Consider the following 24,901-nt stretch of genomic DNA (forward strand, 5'->3'; position numbering starts at 1 on the left):
TTCACCGCATCCCAGCAATCTGCTGCAGAGTTACTGCTCCCCACCCCATTTTTCCCCATGTGTGCACTTTTGCCTACTGCTTCCACCCCTCTTCCCCTTGTTTCTCCCTTTCTCCATCCCCCTGTTTGCAATGAGAAGGCAAGGTCATTGGCCTAACAGGCTCTAAAGTAGAATTCCCTAGTCTGGAGCCCTCCGGATATTTTGGACTGCAACTCCCAGCATTCCTGACCATTGGCCATGCTGGCTAAGGCTGATGGGCATTAAAGCCCAAAACATCTGAAGGGCTCCAGGTTGAGGAAGACTGCTCTAAAGCTACATGTAAAATTGGGTAATTTTGTGATTGATGGGGAGGGGTTGATCTGCATGATCTCTCATGGACACTCCATGTGTGCGCACACCCATGCACACACACACAACTTTGTGGGTCTGTGGATGTGAAAAGAGACTGCTAGAATGACTCAACTAGTTGGGCATGTTTAACCCGGCAGATTCCCTACTGTTATGGAGATTAGCTGAGTGGTGTCTGTCTTCAGAAATGGCCTCAGACAGACTATTCTTGAAAGGGACTTGCCTCTCGCCCCCCCCCCACACACACACACTTAAGGAAGGACACTGACAAGTGTCAAGTTCAAGGCATAATAGCAAGAGGATGATGTTGCCAAATGGGAGTTACTGTCCCCACCCCACTCCTTGATGCTCCTTTTCACAGCACTTACATCTCCTGCATTTCCCCCCCTTTTTGGTGCTTCTGAACTGTGCAAATGGGATTGTGCTTTTTCATATTATTTTTTCCCTGGTCCTTCACAAATGTGTGCAAATCAGCCTTTAGGCAGTGTTGCCTTGCCAATTTCTTTGTACTTTGCCTACTCTACTTTGGGGCTCCTTTTGACACCTGAAACATCCAAAGAAATTGACAAGGCATGATCATGCTTAGCGGAGAGGCAGTTCTATGCTCTTGCGCACTTGCAAAAGACCAGGGGGGGGAAATGTAAAAATACATGTGCTGGAGGGGGCAGGGGGGCGGAGTGGCAAACAAAGTAAGTACTCAGAAAAGAGGTAGCGATTGGATTGGGGAGGGGGAGGGGACAGGGAGACAACACAGGGTACCACTTGAAGGACACTGGGCTCTGTGCAGAGAGCGGGCTGGAGCACTGGGAGGGAGAAGCCACGCTAAGCCGCCACTCACCTGACCGTCTGTTGGGAGTAACATGTGTTGGTGAGTGAACAACCAACCCATGGTGGCTCCAGGGAGGCTTAGCATTACATGCGAATCTGCCCAGTGTTTGCTCTCTGTAGGAAATCTTATGGCACTATGGGTTCCCATAGACACCTGATAGGGAGCAGGAATGTGTTGGAGTGTTAATGCTGTGGTCCTTCATCTTACGCTCAGCCTGTGCAAATAAACCTTAAAACAGAAATGCCATTACTCTAGTGACCTCCGTCTAAAGAAACTGGATCCTGAGTAAGTGCTGGAACCTCTGAAACTTGCCACCACTCAGAAGTGGGGTGCATGCCTGTAACAATGTGCAAAAACAGAGTCTTGTCTCAAACAAATGTGTCACGGCATAGGCTTTTGCGAACGACAGTTCATTTCTCAGATGCAACTCAGTGTTATTCTCAGTTACCAGTATATATACACATGGTTGGAAGAGACTGTGAACAATGAGGTCAGAGTTAGGGATGGCGGAGAATTTCTCCACGAATCTCCGGGAGGCCGAATGCCAACGCATTCGGCCCCCCAAAATTGGTGGTGAAATTCTCCGCCCCCCCACCCTCCCCCGGGATGGGACTTACCTCCCTCAAATGTCCCTCTCGGCGGCAGGTCCCGGCGGAGGTTCGGCGGAGGCGGGGGCGGCGGCCGGTCTTCCGACTGGCTGCCACCGCCACCATTACGAAGTAAAGTAAAAACAAACAAACAAACAAACATGTGATAGGCTACGTAACAATTTATGTAGCCTATCACGGCTAGAGTTTCAAAGTCAGCCATGATAGGCTATGTAAATCTTTACGTAGCCTATCACGTGACTTTGGGGGAAAAAAGTGCATACGCAAATGGCGGCGCCCATGGGCGCCGCCATTTGTGTTCCTTATTTGGGCAGGGGTAGTCTACGTAAAGATTTATGTAGACTACGGCGAAAATAAGGGCAACGCTATTTGCATTGCCCTTATTTTCGCCGTAGTCTACGTAAATCTTTACGTAGACTTCCCCTGCCCAAACAAGGAATGCAAATGGCGGCGCCCATGGGCGTCGCCAATTGCGTGTGTGCATTTTTTTTCCCCCCAAAGTCACCCGTGATAGGCTAAGTAAAGGTTTACGTAGCCTATCACGGCTGACTTTGAAAATCTAGCCGTGATAGGCTACGTAAATCGTTACGTAGCCTATCACATGTTTGTTTGTTTTTTACTTTACTTCTTTTATTTCGCGGCCGGGGAGATGGGGCACTCCCCCCCAGCCTGAATTTTGGCGGTGAGGGATGGGGCGCATCCCCTCCGGCCTGAATTTCGGCCGGGAGGGGTGGGGTGCCTCCCCCCCGCCAAGAATTTCGGGGGGAGAACCGAAGTGCCTCCCCCCCACTGTGAAGCAAGCTGCGGGACCAGGTAAGGGACTTTCGTCCATCCTTAGTCAGAGTGACAGTCACATTGGTACCAGTGGCCATTCACAAAACAGTTGTTGCTGATAACACAAACATCCTGGCATTGAGTAAGCCCATTAACACTTGTATTGTGAATTTAAAAACAAAACAAACACACTTTTATTCTTCATTGGGTAGACACTGTAGTTTGAGAAAGGCCTGGTGTAAATCTTTAAGTCGTGAATCTCTGAGTATGAACAGATGCTGTTGTATCATAAGGCTTGGCTACAAACAATGGCTTTCGTAGTGTGTTCTGAGTGGAATCTGGAAGCATGTGACCATGTGTAGCAGTCAGTAGGGTTCTGATATAGGGTGGAGTTTATATGTCCATTACGTAGTTACGCAGCGGAATCTAGAAAAGGAACCTGTTCCATGGACTGATCTGATTGATGGTGTGGTAAAAGTTATTGAAGCCCTAGTGGAACTTTTCAAGTGTCTCCTTCCATGAGTCCAGATGATAAAGATATCATCAGTGTATCTCAGAGAAGAGGCTTTGGGGGATAGAAGCTGAGAAAGCATTGTTCTGGGTCAGCTATGAATATGTTGCGGAGCCTTGCAAGTGCCAATGGCAGTGCCATAGAACTGAAATATATGTTCTCGCCAAATCTGAAGTAACTGTGGGTAAATATAAAGTGTTGGATTCTGGTGGCTAGAGGTGCTGTGGCCCCACCTGGAATGATATTCCTGATGGCTTGCAGTCCATCTTTGTGGGGGAAATTGATGTAAAGGGCCCCGATATCTACAGTAGTTTGGATGGTGTTCTCCGGGAGACTGTCAGTGGATTGTAGCTTTCTCATGAAGTGAGTTGTATCCCATAAGTAACTTGGAAGATGGGTCAGCATGGAGTCCATATAGCCACACACCCTAACGACTAATCAAAAGACATTGTGCAGCTATTCATCTTTTCCTCCTTAACAGATTCTCTGGGGTAAGAAACACGGCAAAAAAAGTAGTGGAAAAACATGGGAGCATTTGAAATGAAAGACAATGTTGCCTGAACCCCCTCATAAAAACCCATGAATGAAGCAGGGCAATAGCACATTAAAAGACTTGTTTGAAAGCACCTTGAAAGTACATACCTAGAAGTAAGTGTTCATATTTATATTTTGAGTAAATATGAATAGGGCTGCACATTGGGTGGAGTGAGAGTAGTTCGAAGACACATTAGCTACATTCAGAGGCATTTGTTTTCAGGGCAGCAAATGTGTCTCCAAACCGATCCCACCCCACTTAGAACAGATGTCTGTAGCCACCCAACATGATCCTGAATAAAGCTGGACCCCATCCAAGCCTCCTCCTTGGCAGCAGCAGCACTGCTTTATTAAATGGTACCTGGCAAGAGTGGTCCGGGTTTTTTTAATTGGTTAAGTGAATACATATTTAATTCCATCTGCAATGTCATAAACGCAGTTTTAAGATGCTTGATGTGCTCCCCCACATGACGATCTGGGCGGCCTCTTCTTTTCTGCTGAGCTAATCTGGATAGCTCTGCACGTTCTCCAGCAAACACTGTTTGCTGCAGGCACACTGATGTTCTCACACCAAGCATACTGATGTGTGCACATCTTTAACACCTGCGCACATGCCTTGGGGAACCCAGCCCCAGTCAAGATTCCAAGAGGTGTTTGCATAAGAAGAGCAAAGGTCGATCTAAGAATGTAAGAAGAGCCAAGTGGATCAGCCCGATCTCATCCAGCATTCTGTTCTCGCAGTAGCTGAGTGGGTGCTCTAGTGGGAAGCCCACAGCAGGACATGTCTGCAATAGTATCCTCCTGCTTGTGTTCCTCAGCAACTGGTATTCAGAGCGACTGGTATTCAACCCTATACTCCATGATACACTTCCTCCATGTGTACATCACCCACGTGTTTGGTACAGGAAACAGTGGTGTGACACTGCTGTAGCCACAGAAACCACATCTGCTGCATAAAGTGGGTGACACTGTGTTTTGGGAAGGGAGGGAAAGTAGGTGACCCAATCCTTGTTTTACAGACAGAATTTGCCAGGAAGCATAACCACCATTCTCACTTCTCTCTCCCTGTTCCCTTCTGTTATGTGGAGTGGGAATCCAGGTAGGAAGAGACCCAGAGTGGACCAAGCAGAAGAGGGGCAGATGCTTCAAGTCCCCCTCCCCACCACTAAGCTACTTGCACCACACCTTCCCTCAGTTCCACCTACCCAGAGCTGCTCCTGAGCTTTACCTCAGCTATGGCCAACATAGTTAAACAGAACCTCCATATTCAGAAGCAGTATACCTCTGAATACCAGATGCTAGGGACAAGTAGGAGGGGAATTCTATTGCTCTCATGGCCTTTTTGTAAGCTTCCCAGAGGCATTTGGCTGGCCAGGATTGGAAAGCGAGTGTTGGCCTTGAGGGAAATAAATGCTTTGCTCAATATCACAAATTCAGTATAAAGCAGAGGGGAATCTGACCCCAAGCATCAATCCTCTTAAATCAATCCTCTTTCAGTTAATTTAACCCCTAATGTTTAAATTCCACCTAGATAACGCCCAAATCAGCTCTCCAATTAATTTTCCAAACACTGCAAATAGAAGCTTCAGAGATGTGGTTTTTCATAGAATCATAGAGTTGGACCTAGAAACATCTCTGGCCTCTAACAAAAGCAGGCTTGAATGACTATATACAGCTTCAAATTGGGATTAGCAGGCTTAAAGCAGCATGGTTTCCCCCAAGGAACTCTAGAAATTATAGCTTTGCAAGGGTGCCAAGAATCTCCGGCTAGACTTCATTAGCAGCCTCCTCAAACTGCATTTCTGAAGGCTCCAGCCCTAACGGTCCAGCTCCAATTTTCTAATGGCATTGTATTAATTTAATTAATGAACTGCACATGCATTTAAAGGCATATAATGGAGCCTTTATGTCAGCTGTCTTTATCAGTTCTAGTACTTTATTGAAATTGTTTTTAGCTGTTTAATTGTTTTAAATTTTGTATGTTAAAAATGTATATTATGCTTTATTATCTTGTATTTATGGTTTGTAATTTTTGTGAACTGCCCAGAGAGTTTCAGCTATTGGGCCAGATAAAAATGAAATTATTATTATTAATAATATCCAGGCATAGTTAATTAACTGTGCACTCCCCCCTTAAGAACAACCCATGCTCCGGCCTTCCCTCTCTTCTCTTGGCATATATGAAAAACCCTGCAGCAGGTGTGTGTTAAGAGCCCTGCCAGGGAGCTGTATATAAACCTGTAAGAATTAACCAATTAAGTTACTATCACCTGTGTCGTGCCTGGATTAAGTTTCAACAGAATAACTATAACCACATCCCTATATTTAGCTATCAAACATCCTGTCGGGATTATTTTATTATTTTTATTTAGAAAATCATTTATACCCCACCTTTCGGGCTCCCAAGGCAGCTTACGATCATTTTTTAAGAAGCATTACAACTAGATGAAAACAGAAAGCACTAAAACAGAACCAAACAAAAGACAAACAGAAAAAAGAAATTCTTGCAACATGTTGTACATGGCTCCTGATCCATTTCCAGAAGCTGTTTTTTACAGCCCTTAAATTGGCCGCCTTCTCCTTCAAGGACCTGCCTTCCTCAGGCCCCCATTCCTGCAACAAGCGAGATGGATGCAGTGCCAGCTCCAGGTTTTTGAGGGCCCCCTACCTTCTCACCACCATTGTCACCAGCTGCTATTGCTCCTCCTCCTCCTCCTCCTCAGTGCTACCCCTGGCTTGCTTGACAGGCAGAAGCTAGTGAGCAAGTAGGCCACGGCTTCCATGCTCCCCTTCTCACCACCACCACCACCACCACCACCACCATTGCCTGGGCCAGAGCGAAGGGCAAGTAAACAAGCAGGTTGCAATGGTGAAGAGGAGCAAGTCCTGGGGGCACTCAGCAGGTGCCCAATCATGCCTCCTCTTGAGGCCAGCCCAGAGTGGGTGGAAACTCATGAAAGGGCCTTTATCCTGATGGCACCCCAACTCAGGAACACCCTCCCCAGGGAAGGTCGCCTTGTGCTGGGCCTGAGAAAGGTGAAGCCCTTTTCTTTCACCCAGGTCTTTTCCTTTTCTTTCACCCAGGTCTTTTCGATACTGAGTTTTATGCAATATTTTAATCTGGCTTACTGATCTTTCTGCTGCTATGGTTCATTACTACCCTTTATGTATTTACTGCTTTAATGTTTTAACTAAGCCGCTTTGAGAGGTCATCACTTGAAGCATAAAACGTAATTTTCTTAAGTAAATAAATATTCACGTATAACAGAATCTGTCTGCAAGTCCCTATCCCAGTTGAAATGTAATAAACCACACACAGTCTATTTAGCTATTAGTAATAATGACATGGTGTGGAAATCCTCTGCAGAATTTGCCTCAGGCACCTGTTATGCAATAAGAACCCAAACAGATTGAAGTGCTTGCTTGTGGATACATCTGCATCCAAGCAGCCACTTCAGCTTTATGGGTACTTGAGAAGTACTTCTATGCTGCAAAGGAGACTTTATTGTCACTAAGGTAGTCAAGGGGGGTGTCTCCATGGGCAATTTCCTGTGAGCTGGCTACGTTTGGAGGTTTGGGGGGCACATGATGTTGTGGGCATCCCCAGAGCCACCCCAGAACTTCTCGCGGAAAAACTGGATTTCCTAACATTACTTAAAGTCCAGTTCTTTTCCTTAAGTTGGGTTCTTCCCGGTATAGTTGCTGTGTGCCCCAACCCCCCGTTTATTTTGGGTATGCTAGCCCTGCGCAGGGGTGTGCCTTTCACCGTGACCTGATTCAAGGGGTGTTTCCTGTCCCTTTCTTTCCCAGCCCAAACATATGTGTGTCTACTCAGAAGTAACTCCCATTATGCTCAATGAGGCTTGTGCCCTTAAAGCTATGTCTTTGATGTTTGCTTCCTTGCTTTTCAGAAGTAATTAATTTGCAGCTTCAATCCTTTGCAGCTGGGGGGGGGGAGAGAAACTGTGTTTCTTTAATGTTTGCCAGGTGTAAGGAAGTAGTTATTGTGACGCTTCGATCCTTCGCATAATGGGAACTTCAGGAGAGGGAGAAGCCTTTATTTCATATTTGCTTTGTCAGCTGTAAGGAAGGAGGGTGGGGTGCCTCTTGCATTGGATGGGGGCGGGGCGGGGCGGGGCGGGGTGGGGTGGGGAGCCTCTTGCATTGGTTGATCAGCCCTGCCAGTCTGATGACGTTCACCCCCACCCCACCCGGAAGTATGTTCCTGTGAAGTGACAGGATGGTTCAGTGCACTTCTTCGTGGAGCCCTGCATGGACCAAAACATCTGTCTCAAATAATTATGATTATGATGCAAGATTCTGTCCATAAGCAATGGCTGTTCTTGTGGATGCCTGAAAAATCCAGGAATCCTTCTGTTGTTGTGGAGATCCCCCCAAGGTGTGTTGGGCTGTACAGGGCCAGTCAGAGGGTTTAGGGGGGCTGGGACAGGTGCAATGTGGGGGGCAGTGTCTACAAGAATCAATGAATTTGTGTACAAAGCTGGGGGACCACATGTGAGAATTCTTGCATGCACAGACCTCATGCATAAAATCCGTCAGTACATCCTTTATCTGTCTTGTAATGTTTACTCTTTCCTTTTTATCACATTCCACCATTTTCAGAAATTATTCCTGCACATCCAACTTTCAATCATTTTCGGTATGCAAAACATCAGGTGTGGCACCTATGATGTTTCCATAACAGCAAGCATTTCTCACCTCCTCAAAAATTGTGTTTAGTACATTCTTGGCACATACTGAGCTTTTTCACACAAGGCTGTTAATCGGCTATATTTGCTTTTGGGTTTGTAGCAGAAATGAGATCCAAACACTACACAAGGTGTGCTTCCTTTTCTGCTACATAACCTCTAGGTGGCCCTGTGGTATAGTGGAATAGCACAAATACACAAGAGGAAATTGTGTGTTCTTTCAGTTTCACAATTAAATGCTGCATTTTCCTTGCTCTAAAAAAACACTTCCTGAAAGTGCTGGTTAGACACAGCGTTTCCATGTTATCTTTCAAGGCTGCATGGCACATCTTGTTATGCATAGAACATCTTGCTATGCATGGTACAGCATCATCTTTTGCACCCTTTTTCTGGAGCCCCTTTCTCATCTCCCTTTCTTCATTACTGCACTTTCCTGTCTTGACTGAAGTCTTCACACATGTCTCCCTTACGATCCTTATGACCGTTGAAGGAGAGAAACCACGGACACCAGCTTTCTCACATTCCTAACATTTCCAGTTGAAAGAAAACAAGTAGATCAATTTACAATAGGATGCAATCAAAGCAAGACAAATTACATAATTAGGCTAGATAAGTTACTCAGTGGCATCCATAAGAACAGCCATTGCTTATGGACAGAATCTTTCATCATCATCATAGGAACTTCTCATTTTATTCATCACACCTTCCCCAACCTTGTGCTCTCCAGATGTGTTGGGCTACAACTCCCATTGTCCCCAGTGAGAATGGCAGACCGTGGTTCAGCCTGACTGGTGGGGTGAATAAAGGTATTGTTTTGCTGCCATCTTGTTGCTCAAGCAGCAACTGATATTTTGTCCGATTACAAATTTTCAGTTCCTATTGCCCTCAAGCCAATTTCTTTCCCCATTTCTAAATTCATTTCAGTGGTAGAGACTTAAACGAACACTCTGCCTTAACTTGTTTACCAAACGGCACTTAAGCTGTGCCAGAATGCCAGGTACTTTCATAACAGGAATTGCTTTGTTTTTACAGCCAGTCATAGTATTCATAACCTGTAAGAGGAGCCAAAGGCTGCAATCCAGCACACAGTCAGCCCCAGATTTTATTTAGCACTTCCCATACTTGTACCAATTTCATCTCAAATAATTAAATTGGCAGAGGAATTGCCAGTATTTAAACAGGAAAGATTCTTCTCATATATAATTATAAGGTGTACTTATTAATAATGCCCACTTATTAGCTTTACAGATGCCGATGACTCAAGAACAGTAACTCATCTGCCAATCTAAGAGAAAAAATCTTTTACAAATTAGCAACAGTTACTAGGAAAGAAATGTGTGGTTTCATATTACTTTGAACAAGCTTTTTTTTTGACAGAAACTATAATTTGCACAACCCAGCCATTCCAGACAGCACTTTTCAAAGAGATAGATTTATTTATTTATTCATTCATTCATTCATTCATTCAATCAATCAATCGCCCATCTGGCTGGTCACCCAGCCACTCTGGGCGATGTACAACAAGAACAATTTAAAACAATAAAATACTACATTAAAAATATCACATTTCTAAAAATACCCTAACCCACCCCAAATGCCTGCCTGAACAACCATGTTTTTAATGTGTGGCGGAAGCTCATTAAAGAGGGGGCATGGCGGAGTTCCCTAGAGAGGGAGTTCCACAGAGTGGGGCCACCACAGAAAAGGCCCTCTCCCTCGTCCTCACCAGCCTAGCTGTCCTGGCTGATGGGACAGAGAGAAGGCCATCCGAGGCTGATCTTGTTGAGCGGCCTGTCTGGTATTGCTGGAGGCGCTCCTTGAGATAAGCTGGGCCGGAACCGTATAGGATTTTAAAGGTCAAAACCAACACCTTGAATTTGGCCTGGAAAACAACTGGGTGATTTTCAAAGATCGCCTCAGAAGGCAGATTCCTGTGTCCTCAAGCTATAGTTATGCAGGACATAAAATAGAGCCATTTATAATAAATCGGTTTTGTGGGGGCACTCAAAGAGTTGAAATAATAGTAACTATAATGGGGAAACCATGGGGGGAGAGACCAGGAGATGCAAGAGCAGAGTTGATTCCGAAAGCAGGAATGTATTTCTGGCAGTAGTGCAGTGACAAGAATGAAGGGCGGGATCTACATTACAGCTCCTTTCGTGTGACAGGAATCACCATGCTGTTATTTCTGCAGCATGGACTTATGGCTGTGGGGGCACACGCTAATGAACACAGCGCAGTATCCACCACATTTATAATGCGTGGGAGCATCACACCCAAATGCAGTTGTGGTAGAAATAGGAATTGCCTTTTTCTTTTTCTTTTTTACTCTGCTACACCTCCAGTGGTAATTCAGAGCTTTGTGCCTCCGCACGTGCATAATCAAAAGTAGCCAGAAAAAAAATCACGACGGGAGGATGAGATGGATGTTGGGGGTACTGCCTTTTAGTGTCTTCAGCCTCCTTCTCTTCTCTTCCTCCTTCTCTTTCAGTCTCCTTCCCATGCCTTTGGCAAGCCAATTGGTGAGGGACCCTCACTCACCCCCAACGCACTCTTCTCACTCACTCTCGTAAGAACATCAGAAGAGCACTGCTGGATCAGACTAAGGGTCCATCTAGTCCAGCATTCTGTTCACTTCACACAGGGGCCAACCGGCTGTCAACTGGGAACCCACAAGCAGGGAATGAGTGAAATAGGTTTAGCCCACAAAAGCTCATGCCTTGGTAATAAAATACTGCTGGTCTTTAAGGTGCAACAGACCATTCTTTTCATACTATAGACTAACATGGCTGCCCCTTTTGAATACATTATATTTAGCTATACAGCTACTGAAATGTTTTAAATGCACACCAAAAAGTGTAATCTGGTATACTTGGCAGCTCCCACTTGAGTGTATATTGACTGGAAAACTTGGGTTTGTCTGTGCGTAATGACATCCTCTTGCATGAGATATGCCCTTCAAGAAATCCTGTTTAGTGTCAGGCATTTTGATGAAGTGAAGGTGAAGTGGCTCTTCTGAAATCTGTACTGTCCCTTGAAGTTCTGTCCAAGAGAATGCTTCCTTTGACATTGTTGGCAGACTGTGGGCTCCTTCACACAGAGCATTTATCCTGCTATTGAGATTGCTCACTCACGGAAGTTTGCGGGTCCTTTAGATGATGTCATAAACCTCCAGGGCACATCCAGAGGTATTTCCTGGTTATTTCATCTCAAATAGATCTGGAACTAATGAACTATCTTTTAAACTCAGAATGTTACACGATTAAAACAGCCACTAGATGGCGTTGTTTCATTGAATTCTATGGAGCCATAAACAGCAAAAACTTCCCCTCTCAGCAATCACGTGGTCACTGTCTGGGAGCCCGCTGTAAATGCAGAAAGGCTCCAGAATGGGAGGACTGCAGGGGGTTTCTTTAGTGTAAAGACAGCCTTTATGGTGAAGGGATATTGTTCCATCACTAGTGATAGAGGAATGTACTGATGATTCTACTGCATGCAATAACCTCTTGTCTCTTCCTGATGATGTATAAATTATAGGGGGAATGAGACAAGAGATGTGTGCTGGGCAAACAAAATCCTTAGCTGGCAAAAGCATTTCATAATCCATACTGGCGCTGAATGTTAAATGATTTCTGCTACCAGATGAAATGATCAAACATCAGCATTTAGTAGACATCAGAAAGCCAAAGCAGACAATGTGACCCTAGAAAATCAACTGCTCCAAGACGCTGAGGAGACAAATATTAATTAACATATGACCAAGATTTGATGATACAGGCAGTATAAGCAATTAAAATTAAAATTGGTCTGAGACAAGAGTGTTCTTCTTCAGGTTAGTAGGGAAGCTGTCCAGAAAAGAGATCACTGAGAGCTATGTAGGATAAGGTGTTGCATCAACAAGCAGCTTTATAGCTGCCTCTGCTATCTCACACCTTCTTGAGTGTTGGGTCTGGACTCTTCCTCCCAAGAACGCCTCAGGGCTGAGAGGCCTTATGCTGCCAGACAAGCATGGCACTTTCAGTTCCAGGCTTCTGCTTAGATACGCTACCATATTTGTTCCTGGGGATTGGGAGGAAAGCTATGGTAAACCTAGACAGCATAGTAAGAAGCAGAGACATCACCTTGCCGACAAAGGTCTGTATAATCAAAGCTATGGTTTTCCCAGTAGTAACGTATGGCCGTGAGAGCTGGACTATAAGGAAGGCTGAGCGCAGAAGAATTGATACTTTCGAACTGTGGTGCTGGAGAAGACTCTTACGAGTCCCCTGGACTGCAAGGAGGCCAAATCAGTTCATCCTAAAGGAAATCAACCCTGAGTGCTCATTGAAAGGACAGATACTGAAGCTGAAGCTCAAATATTTTGGCCACCTAATGCAAAGAGAAAATTCCCTGGAAAAGACCCTGATGCTGGGAAAGATTGAAGGCAAAAGAAGAAGGGGACAGCAGAAGATGAGATGGCTAGATAGCGTCACCGATGCAATGAACATGAACTTGAGCACACTCCGGGAGAGAGCGGAGGACAGGAAGGCCTGGCATGCTATGGTCCATGGGGTCACGAAGAGTCGGACACGACTTAACGACTGAACAACAAATAATGTTGGAGGGTCTGGAGCAGGTGGGGTGACCAGTCAAGGTGCATCAGTTTCCCTGAATCTGCAGCCTCACCCAAGGGTGACATCTTCCTGGGTGGTGGACTTGGGTTGGTTGTAAATGTCCAGCAACTCCCCTTGAATCCATAGGTGCTGGGGTCTGGGGAAAGCAATGGGGTCTTCCTTTTCTGAGGCAGTCATGTCTGGTTCTAATCTGATCACAACAGGGTGTTGATGGGGCATGACAGGTGGCAAGGAATGCCACCAGCAGTGAGACCGTCTGGGGTGCTGGACTCACAGCAGTGTCCTGAGAATATTCACCTCTTTCCTGCTCTGCTAACATCCAATACTCAGTCAATTCAACCACTTTGCAAGTCTATAGAAAATTCTAGATATGCAGGGGCCTTGAGATGCTAGGTGTTATGCTACCTTTAATAAAAACATTAGTTCTATGGGTTTTTGAAAAGGGTATATGTTCACCTTCCATAAATGTCAGCCCATGTGGAGGCAGGGGGGCTTCTGCTGATTTGGGAGCCAACATAAAGGGCCCATTCACAAGAGCAGCAGTTGCCACGTGGACTCTCCTTTACTGATCAAAAAAGGAGGAAGGGGCTATGCTGTTCTTAAATTGAGCAGGCAGCAAATCTGCTTTCAGGGGTAGGTAGTGTGGATTAAGCCCCTTAAGAGACTGGGGGCCTTGCTAATGGCAAAATGCTTAGACAAACAGTCTTAGCAGGCAGTATTAAGAATCCCGCCAATCTTGCTACACTGGAAGGAAGTACAAGCGTTGTTCTGAGTGGGGATTTCAGAGAATTCCATCCCACACTTTTGTAGGAACCTGAGGGGAACTCCTCCATTAGTTGTTAACATATATTTCTTGGCAGTTTTGTTTTTACATATTTCGCAACAATTTAAATTCTTAAGAAAGCAGCTTTAGTCATAAGTTAGGACACATTTTCCAGAAGTCATTTATATGAGTAAGTGATATGTTGAATGAAATCCCTGTAAGGCCTTGACTCCAAGGTTTTTTCCAGATGGCTGCGCCCTGCAGCAATGGTGGCACCACAAAGTGGGGAAGGGCGTGGGAGGAAACCAACGAAATAGCAATTGAGCACAGGGGTATTTCCAAAGCCACATGTGCCAGCCGATATTCTAATATTATTATATATATAGTGCCATCAGTATGCGTGGCACTTTATGGACTGACATAATAAAAAGAGTGGCTCCTACTTTGAAGGGCTTATCTTTTAAATTTCAACAGAGAGGGAGACAGAAACAGAAGGGAAGGGATGGAAGGTAACAGTTGCATTTCACTTGATATTTCTTTCCCAGTTGCAATTAGCAAGATAGGTCAGGCTGATTACCCTTGCATCTTCGCTCCATGGTGCTGTTCATGTATCATCCTCGCAGCATGATGCTGTTCATGTAATAATGTCAACGTGCTATGTTGCTTTTGAGGTTGTTGTTTTTCAGTCACACTTGCTGACATACAGGCAGCCCGATTCGAGAAAAAGCTGTCTTCATCAAAAGCTCTAGTGAAATGAATGGGACTTGTAATAATCATATAAGAAATAGGTGATGACTAATATTTAGCTTCCCCACAGACTGCCACTGCATCGCAGTTAGCTCTTTCTTCTTCCTTTCATTCATGAAGGTAGTATTCATTTACTAGCCCTTCCTTGTTCTCATAATACATTTATCAAGAGGGTGTTTCTGCTCTCATTGTCAGGGAAGAAAAGGAGAAAGGAGTTGGCATGAGTCTTCCTTTTTTCAAACATGCATCTATCACTACACTGTAACTAGGTTTAAAAAAAGATTGCAGATAAGAGCTGGCATATTTCCAGAAGGTGTGTCTAGGTAAGCAAATAAGGCATGAAAGTACGCTAATGTGGAGCAATAGCCTTCTGAAGGCATGCAGGTGTGTCTCTTACTGTATATATAAGCACGAAGTTTCAGTACTTTGGAAGAGACAGGAATCACCTTGAGTCTTATATTTGGATAAACTCAAAAGACAGCAACAGGTATGTGTTGTAGCTTATGTCTGCAATAGAAAGTTAATCTCTCAGAACGGAGAGGCTAGATTTCCTGGTTCTCTGCTGAAGGGCAAACGGCATATTATATGCAGTTGTGTGTTTCTTTCTACCAATATTTTTACGTGAAAAGCAGCCTCAGGGATTGTAACAGAGAGTAGAGAAGCAGCGGGGGGGGGGTAGTGGTGGCAGGCTACTTAACCCTTTCGCTTCCCTCTGTTTTCACTCAGAATCACCCTTCTTGAACTGCTAAGGTAAATTGTCATTCTGATTAAACAAGGAGTCTCACATATGGGTAAATGTTGCCTTTTACAAACATGAGTGCCTTAGCTCATGATTTGGATATTGTCTCAGTCTGTTGGAAGTGGCATGGTAGCACTAAAGAATGAAAGTGCCTAGATGTGTCATCCTTTCATGATTCGACACTAATACAGTTACAGCTCATGTAATAATTGCCCGCTCTTATCTCTGTATCTGTAACCAATCATGTTGCAAGTTGAGTCACTGCTGGAACAAAAAGGTTTATATGCTAGCAGAAGGGTTCAGGGTTATGAAAAAAAATTGGAGGAGAGGAGGTAATTCCACCTGTGCATTTCTCTTTTATCATTTGCTGTACATCCACATTTTGTAAACAAGGGAATATGTGCATTTAATTTTCTCTACATAGCATCATGCTTATTGTAGTTCAATGCATATGATTTAACTTTTAGTTCAGTCATATGCATGTCCATGGGACTTACTTCCAAGTAAGCACGGACAGGATTGTAGCCTTTTGCTCTTATTCAGATGCCTATGTCAGAGAAATTCATGCTTGTAGCTGGATGTTCTTGTCTATATTTCACTCCAATAGGGCCCTTATGAATTGCAGACCATGTTTTAACGGAGAGGAATTTAAAACATGGTTTGATGATTCAGTGATCGGCCGGAGCTGCTGGGCTGAAAATGTAAACAGAACCATCCAGTTTGATGTGTATAACCCTGAGAACACAAGATAGTCGTTCTCTGGATTGTGGCTACCATTTGCTGAAACATCTCTAGCACTTATGCCTGGATATACTTTTCTTTTCTGAAAAGGATATGAAATAGTTAAAATCTGCAGATTTTGTTCATCAAATGAATAGTTCTCATGAAGGAAATAAAGACAGGGCTTTGAAAAGGGGATGGAACTGTACTACATGCACATCAAAAGATTGCTGGTACGCTGCATATGTCCTTTTCCTGGTTCTGGCAGTCCAGACCATAGAAGGGAGTCAAAGAGGTACCAGACTTGGCTCTGTGGGGGCTGTGCGGGGAAATAGCCTTACCACTGTAAAAGTAAGGAGAAAGGGATTTTCTTCACTAATAGACTCTTCCTAACATGGGAGGGTTATGAGTAGAAGGCAACAACATCTGGGCCACCCTGTGAAATTCTATTAATGATGCAGGGTGATGGTGCCATAAAAATCTCATCTGGAAGCATCTTCTTACATTGTGGGTATATCTGCGCTACACCCTTGTATTAGATTTCTGCCCTTTTAACCATTGCCATAGGGCAGAAATTCCTAACTATGGGGAATTCTTTGGCTGATCCTTCAGTAACCTGGGTTTGGTTGAAAGGAAAGATGATGAATAGTGTAAAAAAAGAGAAGGATTGTGGAAGCTGAGGGCAGTATCCAACTGTGCCATTCCGTTAGCACAAATGATGTTGCACTAGCGGAAACTAGGTTCTGAACTATGCGCAAGAGCAGAATCCAGCCAAAGTTACATTTGCACAAGCATGGTTGTGCAAGTGGTTGTGCATTATGCTTGTATAACCAGTTGCACATAACTCTTGTGCAACCTATTGTGCAACCTGTTGTGCATTTCACTTGTGCAACCTATTGTGCAACCAGCTGCACAACTGCTAGCGATATTTGAGTTTGCAGAATGACACCATTGCATACTGCCCTGAATGTGAAACAACCAGGTAGATGATTTTTTTTCAAATAAACTTTGTCATCTTATCTGCCAGTGATATTCCACCCAAAGGGAAACTGTGGTCTGGAGCATCACTCCAGCTAAGCTCACATGCCTGCTGTTGAGTTACTGGTTGAGTGGAGGTTAGGAAATTATACTAAATTTAGGGCACAGTCCTATCGGGATTCAGCCTCCAAACCCATCAACCTCCTAGCGAGAGGAGCATGTTGAGTGGAGGCAATCTTTTCCTCTGTGCTTCCCCCACTCAGCATTTTAGCTAGATGGGCGTTTTTGCCTGTCTAGTTGAGATGTTGGGGAGGGGAGGGGTGGGGAAGGCTAAGGATATCTCCTACCCCCATTTTGCAATCCACTCCCCTCCCTGCCCACTGGCACGCCCCCTTTGTGTCCATGCTTGAAGGACATCATTATGTGAGACACTGGTCATCATGCAGTGTAAAGATCCATAGACTAGAGGTTACATTGGTGCCAACATGGTTAAAACTAGGTATATAGGTAAATAAAATGGAGTTGAGTTTTACAAATTACTTTTACATTTCCAAAACAGGTTTCAAGAGAACCCGAAGCCATGAAGATCAGACATTTTGCACTTCTGTGCGCCCTCATTATGTTCTCTCAATTGCTACAAGGTGACTGTGAAAGTCAGAAGGAGAGAGAAAAAGAGAGGACAAACACTGGAAAAGATAGAAGGACACAGCCTGGATCTGATAACCGGAATGGAAGGGGTCAGAAAAACCGAGGGCAGAAAGGTTCCCCTAAAGGCAAGTTTATCACTAAAGAGAAGACTGAGTGCACCTGGACACTACATGAAGCAGAGATGGCTACCTTGAAAATTGACTGCAAAAAAGAGGAAAGCACCTTCTCCTGTGAATTTTCGGGCAATCCTTCTACTTGTCCACAGTATGCAAAAAACCAGAAGGGCTTCTGGAAGCAAATTACTAGGTCTCTAAAGAAGCAGAAGAACATATGTAAGGATCCGAAGAGTATCTTAAAATCTAGAGTCTGTAAGACAGGGCCACCAACTGCTCACCTTAAATTGGTAACACTAACACCACAAAATCCCAAACAAGAGAAGCCATTTCACCCTGGAAAAGGAGCCTCTCTGTCACCAGTGTCTCCTAATGCATCAGAAATGCAGCCAGGGAAAGCATCCAGTGACTGTGTTGAAGATGCTGATTATATTGACCAGAGAAAAGTGGCTGAAGAATACTGTTCAGAGTCGTGGCTATCTCTGTGCCAGTTCTTCGTTTCAATCATACAGGATAAAAAGTGCTAATAGAAATGCAAGAATTTGACAAAGTTCCTTAAGTTACTATAGGCACAGCTGTGTCTCAAATAGTACAGACGACTGTAAATAGCACTTTAATGCATCTGGTCAGCAATGACTTCTCCTGGAAGCTTACTTTGAGGAGAGCGTGGAGGGTTATTCTCCCATCATCATCAGAATGGACTTCTGGCAAATCCAAAATCCAAAACCATAATGACTGATCCAACCCACGCCCTTCTTTCTTCCATATAGCTGCGTTTGGTGGTGGTGGGGAGTCATATGATACAATTCAAGGGGACAGATTTGACTGAAGGGCTGCCAGCTGCTGATGTCTATATCATAATGTGCATATGTAATGGAAATGATCAAAATGAGCATTTAAAGGTCTTCTCAGACTGTCATATTGTTTGCCCTAAAAGGCACTGTTCTTCAGGTCACAAAGATGCAATGCATTTTATTTTCCTACAGAGACGAATTGATTTATATGACATGCTATGCAAATGTTACCTTTGGATGTTACAACCTCTCTGTAAAATATATAATGCTTTGTTGGACATCTTCCCCTTCACTTGCATATTTCTAGCCAAAATTATTTCAGTGCCATGCACTTTTTGATACTTTCAGTTTCAGAATTGCTAAAAAATAAAGGTATGCCTTTCCAAACATGTTTTTATGTGTATGCTAACTGTTTCTTTCTGTGTGAGAGTTATGGGTATCTATCTTCTATAGTAGAATTCCCAAATTTCTCTTTGCCATGCTATGCAATCTTAAGGCTGCAATCTTATACATACTTACCTGGAAGTATGTTCCATTGAACTCAGTACAGCTTACTTCTGAGTAGGCATGTCTGGTAAGTGTGTGAGCCTTATTCCCCAGTATACATAGCATTTCTGCCTAAGAAACAGAATCCTGATCAAAATTATACAGATAGGCTCAGTTGTAATTGGATCTCAAAGAATTCTGTGGGGCAAAGTAAATGGGATTAAACTGGCAACACTGGGGTTTTGGGGGGCAACTTTACAATTTTCGTATATTGAAGTGAATGGAATATAGAAAACAGTTATTTCTAAACATTTTTCTTCCCTCTGAAAAAGTCGAAATTGTAATCAAAGTGGAGCATTGACAACTTTAACAAAAGTCAATGAATTTTTCATATTCCCAGAATATGCATAAAATAAAACTGTCTTCTCTAAATCTGAGTAATGGTATATGGGGTCTCAATTTTAAATGTGTATTTTTAGGGATGCTCTCCAGCTTCTTAGGGAATATATCAGTCAGGTACGAAAGAAACATTTTATTTGATATAATATACAACTTGTCCCAGAGAAGTCTGGCTATTACAAAAGACCGCCATCTTAGAATACCTCCAGCAGATTCTAATGGTCAGATACCAGTAAGAAGCAGGTGAGTGTAGGACCACACTAATCCCCAAATAGACACTTTCTACATTTACTTTACTTCAAGGGCACAATCCTATGGTCCCTGGAGAGCATCCCAGGCCCCATAGGATTTTTTTGGATTCCCCCTCCCAAAGCTGTAGTCACTGCCATTACTTTTGGAAGGGGATTCCAAGATCCAGTCCCTACCCCCACCCCTTTGCAGCCACCATAGAAAGAACCACGGCCCCTGCTTTCTGAGGTCATAAAAGCGGCCTTAGATGACCTTGTAGAGGCAAAAAAGGGGGCATTCTGGTGGGCAGGGAAGAGAGAGGAGAGGAGAGGTGGTGGTATGTAAAATCTTCTGGCCCCTCCGGTCCCAGCCCTGCCCCACCCCCATCCCCAGGGCAGCACACCTCTTTTAGATGGGCTCAGAGGCCTGTCTAGAGGGAATGTTTTTAAAAAGAGGACAGAGAGGGAAAAATTGCCTTTGTTGCTCCTTGCACTGTGGCAGCCCAGCAGGGTACAGGATACTTGGAAGCTTCTAAGATCGGAAGCTTCCATCTAGCAGGTGTCAACCCAATTGTATTGTGCCTTAACACAATCTGCTCTGACTCTGCTACACATGTGGAGTCTAAGTCAGAACTATGTGTAATTTTACCTGCACAATGTTTTGCAAATTGGTCACAGCAGACTATGAAGGGTTCCAACAACTCTCCTCCCAGTCTGGGCTGTAATAGGCTTTTTACCATCAGAAAAGGCTCTGTTGGCCAAGTTTGAGCAGATGCAAAGAAGTGAAGAAATATACCCTTTTGGCATTATCACAGCCAAAGAATAGGCTCTAACAGTGGTTCTAGCTTGTGTTTGGTTGGATTTGTCACTGTCAGGAACTGCTGCCTACGACTACACCATATGGAAAAGTGTGTGTTGTGTTCCTAGGCTTGCTGTTTAGTCCTGCCCTCTGTGCTGATCTCTGACCCTAATTGCTCTGCGGTCCTGACGTTAGGCTCCTGACTGTAGCCCATAGCCCAGTCCTGCAGTCTCAATCAAGTTTCCTGCCACTTCAGGGGAACATTTTAATAGGTCCCCATCCCTGCAGAGGTCAGATGGCACTGACAATGGAATCAAAGCAGGTCTTCCCTTCCACAGATAACCACCATCCTGCCCATTTACGAAGTCAAGCATGTGTCCACTAGAATGCATTGAACCAGTTATAGTTTGAGACAAGCCCATGGTTGTCATGGAGGCCATGAAGTCCTGAGCCACACCCAACAAGGGGGCCTCAGCTTGGATGTTGAAGTACCCCCTATATAAGTCTATAAGCTGTGGGGTCCTCAACACCATTTCTGAGAACACCTCCATCAGATCAGCTGTCAGGCAGTGGGGTAGGTGGTACAGTAGCAGAATCCCTAGTCTGTCTTGTGAGCCCAGACCAAATAAGATCCTCATAATGGATTGCACTTGGGTAAGGAGGTGGAATCCAAATAGATCACAGCAACAGCTCCTCCCCACCTATTGAGTTGAAGCTGGTGCTGCACCAACAAACCCAGTGGAGAGATTGACCCCCCTCCCTCCTCAACCAATCAGGTTTCTGTATTACATGTCAGGTTGGCATGTTAATCTAGGATAGAATCCTGGATGGTATGTCATGATTGATGTGTTATTATTGACTGGTCCTGGCATTTAAAACAAAAACCCTATTCAAGTTCAACCGATAATAGCTGTGTCTGCTGTTTCCATGAGGGAAAAAAGATATATGAACTTCTTTTGGACTTCGACACAGTCTTCATATAAAACCTTGTCCACACATCTCCATGCTGGGACATAAAATTTGTTCCATCCATGCAGAAAGACATAGGAAATCGGTCTGACAATTGGTCATGTCACAAAATCTATAATGCTCACCATATCTCAGCTTGTGATGGTACATAACTGAGGCTAAATTGAATGTGATGCAGGTAGCCGTGTTTGATGAATCACATCACTGCCGTGTCTGCATAAAATGCAGCCAGTGGGGGCATGTCTAATTTTAACATCAAAAGGGACATGCAATGTAAGGGAACTTAAACATTCCCCACCTTACTTCCCTGAAGACTGTTACCCCACCCACTTATCTCCCAGTCCGGCTCTAATACTGGCATGAATTCAGCTGCGTGAAGAGTGGGGCCATTGAATATGAAAAGGGAAGATATGAGGGTCCAGTTCCCATCACCTGCACATTCTTTTGCATGTGACATGAATAGGGCACATATGTGAATAAACGAGCACGATTGCTCATGTTGCTTGTAGTTTGGCCCTGAGCAACAGGTAAAGCTGTCTCTCCACACATTGTACTGCTCATGGTAGACTAACAAATGGCTATAGACTCCACAAAATTCAGTTTGTTTGTTTGTTTGTTTGTTTGTTTACAATATTTATGTACCACTCCATATCTAGAACAGATTTTGGAACGGTGAACACAAGAGATAAAACAATAAAAGGATAAAAAGATTAAAGCACTAGATTAAAATTATACTATTTTAAAAACAGAATACCAATAGAAACTGTGACTGGTCAACTAAGGAATGCCTCCTGAAACAGTGTTGATTTCAGGAGGTGCCAGAAACAGCACAGTGTTGGTGCCTGCCTGACCTCCAGGGGCAGGGAATTCCCCCAAAAGGGGGCTCCCACACTTCTCCTGGTGGACTCCAATCAGGCCTTGGGCCATGTGGAACCACCAGGAGCAAGCCCTCCGATGACCTCAGTGACTGGGCAGGTTGGCAAGGGAGAAGACGCTCTCTCAGGTATCCTGGTCCCAAGGTGTTTAGGGACTTGTACTAAAAGTTTAAACCTGGCCTGGTAGCAAACAGGCAGCCAGTGCAGTTACTCAAAGTACATGTGCAGTGTAATCCTGTGCATGTTTACTCAGAAGTACATCCCGGTGTGTTCAGTAGGGCTTATTCCCAAGTATGTGTGCATAGGATTGCAGCCTTAATGTGTCTTTTTGCCTCTAGGATAAGGCTAATTCTTGTAGGTTAAATTAGCATTTCCCCCCACCCTTTAAAGGTGTTACGAATATGGTCAGGGCCAGAAATATTGGAACAAGGATAACTGTTTTGGCAGTTGGCCTCTGTACACCACCACATTAAAGTTGAAAGGAAACACAACCAGATGGGAGTGAAGTCAGGACTTCCAGATGTAATTCAAGGGGTTTGACAAAGGTGGGGCACTACCCATTCAGGAAATACAGCCAGTGGCATACACACACCCCCATAGTTGGTGGCTCATAAGTAATGGAATGAATGGCTGACAAGGAGCTACATGGCCAGGTGTGGCCTCTTTGCTGGGTACCCCATGACCAATCAAGCAGATAAAAGGCCTGGAGGTGGTTCTGAGTGTTACATTTGCATTTGGTGGCTGTTCACTGGAACTCCCAACATGAGGTCCAAACAGGTGTCCATGCGAGTGAAGGGGGCCATCATTAGGCTGATGAAACAACATAAACCCATCAGAGAGATAGCAAAAACAGTAGGAGTGGCCAATACAACAGTTTGGAACATCCTAAAAAAGAAGGAATTAACTGGCAAGCTCAGCAACAGCAAAAGGCCTGGAAGACCACGGAAGACAACTAAAGTGGATGACCGCAGAATTCTGCTCATGGTGAAGAGGAACCCTTTCACAACATCTGGCCAGGTCAAGAATGCTCTTGTGGAGGTAAGCATGTCATTGTCAACATCTACAGTCAAGAGACGGCTTAATGAATGTAAATACAGAGGCTTCACAACAAGGTGCAAACCACTGGTAACGCTCAAGAACAGACAGGCCAGATGAGCCTTTGCCAGCAAACACCTAAAAAAGCCTGCCCAGTTCTGGAATAAGATTCTTTGGACTGATGAAACCAAAAGTAACTTGTACCAGAATGATGGGAAGAGAAAAGTATGGAGAAGGAGAGGAACAGCTCATGATTCAAAGCATACCACATCATCTGTCAAACATGGTGGAGGCAGCGTTATGGCATGGGCATGTATGGCTGCCAATGGAACCGTGTCACTGGTGTTTATTGATGACCTGACTGCTGATCAAAGCAGCAGGATGAATTCTGAAGTGTATAGGGCTATACTTTCTGCCCAGATTCAGCCGAATGCTGCCAAACTGATAGTACGCCGCTTCATATTGCAGATGGATAATGACCCAAAACATACAGCAAAAGCTACCCAAGAGTTTCTCAAGACAAAGAAGTGGGAAGTTCTTCAGTGGCCAAGTCAGTCACCTGATCTCAACCCAATAGAGCATGCTTTTCACTTACTGAAGACAAGACTGAAGGCAGAAAGACCCACAAACAAGCAGCAGCTGAAGGCAGCTGCAGTGAAGACCTGGCAAAGCATCTCGAGGGAGGAAACTCAGCACTTGGTCATGTCCATGGGTTCCAGACTTCAGGCAGTCATTGACCGCAAAGGATTTTCATCCAGGTATTAAAGCCGATCCTTAAGTTTGAAATGATGTTGGTTTGTTCCATTACTTATGAGCCACCAACGACGGGGGTGTGTGTATGCCACTGGCTGCACTTCCTGAATGGGTAGTGCCCCACTTTTGTCAAACCTCTTGAATTACAGCTGAAAGTCCTGACTTCGCTCCCATCTGGGTGTGTTTCCTTTCAACTTCAATGTGGTGGTGTACAGAGGCCAACTGCCAAAACAGTTATCCTCGTTCCAATATTTCTGGCCCTGACTGTATAGGCAGGGCAATCCCATTGTTTGTTCAGAGCACTCCAAGTCAGAGAGGTCTGACATTTTCTAAACCCTGCTGGGCTCCTGCTGGCAGGCTGAAAGGAGAGAGGAGCAGTGTTTGCCACCCTTTTCCTTCCAGTTTTTCTAAAAACCAAACAACCTCCCTTTCCCCCTCCCTTTTGTGAACAATGAGCAGGAAACATCGAGACTTGAGACCAAGTCTACATTTCCCCCTATGTTTGTGGTAGTGGTGGTAGTGGAGGAGGACTGGGGGGGCTTCATATCTAGCCCCTTCCCTGGTCACCCGTGCCATGCCATGCCATGCCATGCCATGCCCCCAATCTGCCCATCCCCTGCTCTCTGATGTCTGAGCACCAGAGAGAGGGAAGGGCCATGGAAAGATCCATGGAGGTACGGGGGCCGGGCGGATCCAAGATCAAATCTCCTCCTCTATGGTCAGAGCTCAGTCTCCAACGTCAGAGGGGGAGATCCTATCCCTCCTATGGCATCTGGGATGCTGTCCTGGCCACTCCACTCCACTCGCTGCTATAGTCCCAGCTCGGAGGCTATAGCTGACTTCACACTCCATAAGTGATTATGGCAACAGAACTGGAGGCTTAGGTTGATACCTTTTGGCCCATTGCATGCTGCTGCCTTATTCACCTAG

At 44.7% G+C, this 24,901-nt stretch overlaps 1 protein-coding gene across 2 annotated transcripts; it reads left to right on the forward strand.

Annotated features, from left to right (window-relative positions):
• Positions 1-6,340: 6,340 nt before the first annotated feature.
• On the forward strand, positions 6,341-19,344 carry FGFBP1 (fibroblast growth factor binding protein 1). 2 transcript variants are annotated; one of them, XM_084857086.1, is made up of 2 exons: positions 6,341-6,640; positions 17,433-19,344. In XM_084857086.1, exons 1-2 carry the CDS (start codon positions 6,386-6,388, stop codon positions 18,159-18,161), a joined length of 984 nt encoding a protein of 327 aa, XP_084713212.1. In that variant the 5' UTR covers positions 6,341-6,385; the 3' UTR covers positions 18,162-19,344. The 2 variants fall into 2 exon arrangements, with proteins under 2 accessions (XP_084713212.1, XP_084713213.1); XM_084857087.1 differs by lacking the exon at positions 6,341-6,640 and adding an exon at positions 15,489-15,507.
• The last annotated feature ends 5,557 nt before the right edge of the window (positions 19,345-24,901 follow it).

This window comes from Heloderma suspectum, chromosome 5, assembly GCF_057233095.1.
Source record: "Heloderma suspectum isolate Gila_16-S chromosome 5, 16-S_ref, whole genome shotgun sequence".
Lineage (NCBI taxonomy): Eukaryota > Metazoa > Chordata > Lepidosauria > Squamata > Helodermatidae > Heloderma > Heloderma suspectum.